The 6,886-nt window shown below is 47.8% G+C and overlaps 1 protein-coding gene across 6 annotated transcripts in view; it reads left to right on the top strand.

Annotated features, from left to right (window-relative positions):
* LOC135820914 (RNA-binding protein Musashi homolog 2-like) overlaps positions 1 to 6,813 on the top strand; it is a 33,791-nt gene extending 26,978 nt beyond the window's left edge. For 4 of the 6 annotated variants that reach the window (XM_065333971.1, XM_065333968.1, XM_065333969.1 and 1 more), the window contains 3 exons: positions 587 to 769; positions 3,204 to 3,340; positions 4,596 to 6,813. In XM_065333971.1, coding sequence (XP_065190043.1) covers positions 587 to 769; positions 3,204 to 3,340; positions 4,596 to 4,670 — 395 coding nt within the window. In that variant the 3' untranslated portion in view covers positions 4,671 to 6,813. The remainder of the gene's footprint in view (positions 1 to 586; positions 770 to 3,203; positions 3,341 to 4,595) is intronic. The other 2 variants (XM_065333967.1, XM_065333966.1) reach the window with 2 other exon arrangements.
* The last annotated feature ends 73 nt before the right edge of the window (positions 6,814 to 6,886 follow it).

The raw sequence follows: 6,886 nt of genomic DNA, 5'->3' as shown, positions 1-6,886 counted from the left end.
CATGAAAGTGTTCAAGTTTGACCTTATGCATGGTTTAGGAGTCATGATCCAGATTTTTGACTTTTACTGCGCATCACGAGTGTTTCCATAGCTCTCTCCTGAGGCGCTAAGCGAAATCATCATCCGTCTCGGGGAAAACTGGCAAACTCAGCCTGAGTGTCACGCAAAACCGTGAAATTGTTTTCTTATCAGTGCCGCATATGTGTGTATTGAGGTCGCTATATAGGGGAGGGGGGGGGGGGGCAAAGCCCCCGGATGATGCATTTTATTTTTTCATGCTACTGATATTTGGCTAGAATGATGTGGCAACACTGGTCTGTGTGATAAAAATGAGTGTGAGTGTGTGTGTGTGTGTGTGTGTGTTTATGTGTGAGTGTGAGTGTGTGTGTGTGTGTGTGTGTGTGTGTGTATGTGTGCACATGTGTGTATGTGTGTATAAGTGCGTTGGTGCACATATGTGCATGCATTCGTGGATGTATGCGCGGCACGTGGGTTTGGCGGCTCAAACAGTATTTTAGCCAGCTGGAACAGTACTGTGAATCACGTATGCCTCCTGCGTGCCTCCACACATGTGCATGCTTGCCAGCAGGGTACTATCAATCCGGGTATGGCAATGGCGGCGGGAGTGCCACGAGCAGCTCTCGCTTCCAGCAGCCGCTGAGCCCCACGGGCCCAGCGCAGGCAGCCACGACTAACGACATGATGTCTAACGTGTCTACGAGCACCATGTCTCATGGTGGTATGCATAGCGGATTCTCATCCAATAAGGGTGAGTGCAGGATAGTGACTGTTTCCGTTCGCATCCTTTCCCTCAAACGAATGAATGTTTATGGCTTTGGGGCTCCCAGCGTGCTAGTTTGTGCGTGAAGTGTGTGGGTTACAGTGAGGGCTGTGTCCCACCCGCCTGTGTGGATTCACAAGAAGTGTGAGTTGCGAAGTCTCAAGAGATTGTTGAACGGTCTCTGCTCAGATGACAGCTACAACATAGCTCAGTGGTTAGAGCATCGCTGGCCTCACAAATTTTTCTTCAGACTTTTCCCGTTTGTGTCTTTCCCTCAAACCAATGAATATTTGTTTATCAATGAAGCACCGCTTGGGAGCTGCACTTGCGCCTTGATCCTAGAGGGTGGTGGTGTTTGTAGGGATGCAGAAAACTCGGCTTCCAGCCGAGTCTCACGCGAACCATGAAGTTTTTTTTTAATGAAGCAATCCCACCTCCACCTTCGCATGCACTCTCTGGCCCACCTCATCACACCGGTAACACAACTCGTCGTGTTGCTGGTGTGATGAGGTGGGCCAGAGAGCGGATGGGAAGGTGGAGGTGGGATTGCTTCCATTGATAAACAGGCCAAACGTCGCTGCTTACCTTCTTAGAATACAGTCTAGTAAATATAGCCGTTACTGTAAAACAGGAAAGTTTAACGACCAAAAACTTTTTTGTAATTTTGTAATTTTGGCATGATATTGTGCAGAACGTTTAACGATGGCTACCTGGCCGCCCATCTGTATGGGAATCTTTACATAGACATCTCAAACCGGGTGCGCGATAACGTTTGTTCAGATAACGAAAAATAATTGGTCGTTAAAGCGTTTGACTTTGCGACTCGTTAGACTTTCCAGTTGTACAGTAACAGTTGTTGATTGCAGCACATAGAGTGGATACTGTAAAACATACGATTTTGGGTGAAGTTATTAAAATTTCGGGATCGGGGACCTGCCAGGTTTCTGGTGTAATTTTGGATTAGGTGACCAGCGTTCCCTTCACATACAGTGCATACTCTGGTGCCTTTTACGTGTAATCTAAATTTAGGTGCTTGTTTTCACTACCGAAATCACCGAAATTGAAGTTACACCGAAAACATCGTGTTTTACAGTGCTGTAATGTTGTTCTTGCCCCGTTACTACCCAGTCAGGATATTCCACTGACAAGCATAGCAAAGGGCGAGCCATTCTCGAAATCCATCCATTTTGGTGCCCACCACGCATGCCCTGTGCAAATGTCGTAGGCGGTCGGCCCCGGAGTTAGGACCGACCCCAAGGCTGCGGTTCGACATGAACTAACTTACTTACTAAACCATCACATTACAAGGCCGTGCAGTGGTGGCCACTTGGAGAGAGTCCACCAACATAATTACTCTTACGCACGCACATATACCTAGACATACTCTCACACACACACTCAGGCATATACAGACACGTACACTCACACCAGCGTTCAGGTTTACTCACATCTTGAAAGGAGCTAACTTAGTTCAAGAGACGATTTTGAGAGCACAAGGCAAGACAGACAAAAGCCAAAGCTTCCGCCTGAAGGCGGAAGGCAAGAGAGAGAGAAAAGCAAGGTGATAGCAATAATATCTAGTTGCGGCCATGGAAATCCATGGCCACGAGATTGCTGGTCCCGCATGCAATAGCGTATCAAACCGTAGTAAATATGTGTACGAACTGTTGCATAAAGAGCGGGAGCCATGTGGGGAAATAACAGCGTATACCAAATAAGGAAGGCCCCAGGCCTTGTGTAAAGACATAAAATAAAGACGATTATGAACCAGTTTAGGGGTCGTCCATAATTATCGAACTTTTTTCACGAAACGAAATAATTTCGTTATGGGGTGGGAGGGGGTTGACCAATTTCGTTTCAGAAAAGTTCGATACATGTACATGGCCATAGGAGCAGTGACACACTTGCGACTTTTGTTGTATATGCATGTATATGTCAACAATTTTTACGTTCTGAGGGGGAGGGAGGGAGGGGTTGGGTCTAAACTAAAATAATTCGTTTGGTGAAAAAAGTTCGATATTTACGGACGGCCCCTTACGGGAGACTGATAAATAATTAGACACCTAAATAAGAAATACTTGTCCCGTAGAGGCCTAAAAGGCACGTGTCAATAGTATGGATACGACACAAACACGGAAATCCAACCTGGCAAGTTCCGAAAACTGCAAAGTCATGAACTAAAGAATCGCGATCAGCGTCAGTGCCTGGACTTCTGCGTTCGTCTGGTCACCGCTCAGTCCGTTTATGTCCTATTGCAACGACCCGTTTGTATCCCTGGCACTACGTTTTAACACGGATAGGCGAAATTTGCCTGTGTACATCTGAGAGCGCCGTTGTACCGCGTGATAGGCGGAATTTGTTTGCTTGCCCCTTGCTGACTTGCGGTGGTTTTCTTTCTGGGTATATGCAAACGTTTGTTTAGCAGGCTATGGCGGAGTCTCGTCGCAGGCATCCGCCGCTAGCATGGCCAGTAGCATGGCTCAGATGACGCTGAACGGGCCGAGCCACGGGCAAGGGGCCAGCGCTGGTGGTGCGGGGACTGGCTACGAGCAGCACGCGGTAAGACATTGCTGGGTAACTGGCCTTTTTCCACCTTAAATGATCGTCTTTCCCCATTTACACTGATATCAATTTATGTATTCCGAGTCACCCACGTTTGAAACGGTGGTTGGTTGCGGTGCAGTCCATGGTTTGAATGCAGGGATGGTGAAGAAAGTTTGGTACAGTATAGCAGAACATTTTCGGACGGGGATATTTTCGGACGAAGCCGAATTTCGACCTTTCATGCCCATTCTATTTTCGTACAGTGCTGCATGCTAAATGCACGTGTTCGCATGCAGTAAGAGTATGCATGCGTAATCTCACATGAACAAGTTTTAGTTCAGCCTCCTAGCCTTGACCGTTCTTATTTTCATGTATTACAGTCTATGCGCAGTTGAGTCACAGGGTATGCATTGGTATGCTGTGCTTGGTGAAATTCTAGCCTGGCCGATCGTCGGCGCCTGACAGTACTGCACTGTCTGTAGAACTATTGTGAATCGTTGTAACACTTATCTGGAAATTTTAAAGTAAAAAAAAACCTTTGCCAATTTGGCCAAAAGTAAGGAACAACACCCTTCATGCTCCTTCTCTCTTTCTCTCTACCCTTACTTCCTTGCCTCCTCTTTCTCTGCTCTCTCTCTCTGTGCTCTCTCTCTCTCTCTCTCTCTCTCTCTCTCTCTCTCTCTTCTCCTCTCCTGTCTCTCTCTCTCTCTCTCTCTCTCTCTCTCTCTCTCTCTCTCTCTCTCTCTCTCTCTCTCTCTATCTCTCTATCTCTCTCTCTCTCTCTCTCTCTCTCTCTCTCTCTCTCTCTCTCCTCTCTCTCTTCTCCTCACCTGTCTTTCTCTCTTCTCCTCTCCTGTCTTTCTCTCTTCTCCTCTCCTGTCTATCTCTCTTCTCCTCTCCTGTCAATCTCTCTTCTCCTTTCCTGTCTATCTCTCTTCTCCTCTCCTGTTTATCTCTCTTCTCTTCTCCTTTCCTGTCTATCTCTCTTCTCCTCTCCTGTCTATCTCTCTTCTCCTCGCCTGTCTATCTCTCTTCTCCTCTCCTGTCTATCTGTCTTCTCCTCTCCTGTCTACCTCTCTTCTCCGCTGCTGTCTATCTGTCTTCTCCTCTTCTGTCTATCTCTCTTCTCCTCTCCTGTCTACCTCTCTTCTCCGCTGCTGTCTATCTGTCTTCTCCTCTCCTGTCTATCTGTCTTCTCCTCTCCTGTCTATCTCTCTTCTCCTCTCCAATTTCCTTTTTTCCTCTTCTCTTGTGTTTGTCCTGTGCACAGCCGTCAACATCCTTTGGCTCCTCAACGTACATGCCTAGCGCGGCTGGCCACCACACTTTCACGGGTCACCCGTAGGCAGCCGGGCCACACGCCGGTAGCTAGACGGTCGGAGCGCACATGGCACTAGTGTACGTGCTCTGCCAGCCTGGCCCTCCCCAGCCGCTGCTGGGTGACCGGACGAGGATGGCAGTTGCGCTGCATGAGCTACCTTGCGCTCCACCGATCTTCTTGTAGCATACACACACACACACACACCCACACACACACACATACACACATGTACGCACACACACACACACACACACATACTTAGCATACTGACCTGCATTGTAGCTAACATAGACGACAGTCGGTCCATTCCATTGCGCCGCACGGTGAACATGCTGAATCGCGACTTCGGTCAACGGAGACTCTGAGTAACTCTCCCGTTTAGAATTTTAGCTAGGCTACATGAGTACATGGCGACTCGCATCACCATCACCGTGGAGGTAGCATTAGATTTAAATTTCCGGAGGTCATCATCTTTTCCCATGCTTATTTTTTTATTTTTTTATGATTTTCTTCTGATTCATCATGCGACCAATCCCCCTATGCCCTCCAGTGCTCTATCCATTCTATGTGACCCAGTTTCCGTCCTCGATGACGTCATGATCCCTCAACTCATCCACAGCCATTGCCGCAGACCTAAACCATAAAACCTTTGACGACGACGACGACAACGACATCATCTCCATCAACACACCATGATGACTGATGATCAGACACTCGGCTCATTGCCGTAGGGCCGATCTCCTCGCTAGTCCGCAACCGCAGCCAACACCATTCTTCTCTCTCTTCTTTCTCTCTCTCTCTCTCTCTCTCTCTCTCTCTCCCTCCCTCTCTCTCTCTCTCTCTCTCTCTCTCTCTCTCTCTCTCTCTCTCTCTCTCTCTCTCTCTCTCTCTCTCTCTCTCCTCTTCCTTCGTAGCGCTCTCCACCCCCCCCCCCATCCCATCTCTCTCTCTCTCTCATCTCTGTTGAGTGTTGAGTGTTTCCTCGTTGTTGCGTTTGTACTGGTCTCGATTTTGTCCCTGGTACGTATGTCGCAGTACCATATTGTACGTACGCTCGACCTCGTGTGCATTCTCTCAGTTGTTGCAAACCGTGGTGAAACCTACTGAATGTTCCATTGTTGTTTGCATGACTTTGTCTTGTCAGTCTGAACCATGCTGACGTTGCATTCTTCGTGCGTTGATCAGCTTTGTCTCGACCATTGTCAAGGTGTGTAATTTCTTATTGATAATCTGAAGCGTCTCTCGCTTTCTCCCGCCGTTTACCTATTTACCCACTCGCCACCATCTCAACTCTCTCTCTCTCTCTCTCTCTCTCTCTCTCTCTCTCTCTCTCTCTCTCTCTCTCTCTCTCTCTCTCTCTCTCTCTATCTCTATCTCTATCTCTCTCTCTCTCTCTCTCTCTCTCTCAGTTTACCAAGCGCTTGTTTGCACAGTTGGGCATATTTGGTGTAGCTAAGGTGTTGGCACCATCAGCTCTTCACTCCTGTGTCGGCGGAAACCCGACATAACAGACATGAACAGACATGAACAGACTGGACCGCAAGAACTTTGTGTACTAGTAGTACATGTTTTGTTTTGTCAGTTGCCGTTACAAACGTATTCAGTAGACCAGAGTGCCTCTGTGTGTTAGGACCTGAGCACTGCGATAGACGAGGAGTATTGAGACAGCCCACTGGAGGAAGCCCTCTACTTGAAAAGCAGCACGGATGGCCGTTACCTAGGCTACGTAGATCACCGTGGTTACGGTCCATCGTAGATGTGCCCGTCACGTCCATCGTAGGTATCTGTCACGTCCATCGTAGCAGTGGATCTATCTTGTGTGGGCCCCTTGATTTGTTGCTCATCAGTCGTCGCTATTGGCATCATAGTCGTCGTGGAAATCATCATAGTCGTCACTGACATCATCTTAGTCATCACTGACATCATCATAGTTGGCACTGACATCATCATAGTCATCATTGCACGGAGTAGGATTAGGATCAATTCATGGTTTCTCTCTTTAGTTAGGTTTTTTTTATACTGATGATGCTCCCCTAGATATCCGATACTCCATGTACACATTGTTAGTCTTGTGTATAATCCACTGCTTGGTCTGCATGTTTGTGATCCTCTCAACATCTCGTTTGAGCGTGTGCTATTTCTGCTGAACCGTTCCGATCCACTTGGAGATAGCCTAGCCTGAGTGTGTGTGTGTACATGTACATGTATGTGTGTGTGTGTGCACGCACGTGTGTACGTGC

Source organism: Sycon ciliatum, chromosome 7, assembly GCF_964019385.1.
Source record: "Sycon ciliatum chromosome 7, ocSycCili1.1, whole genome shotgun sequence".
Taxonomy (NCBI): Eukaryota; Metazoa; Porifera; class Calcarea; order Leucosolenida; family Sycettidae; genus Sycon; species Sycon ciliatum.
This window is presented reverse-complemented; position numbering and strand designations above follow the sequence as displayed.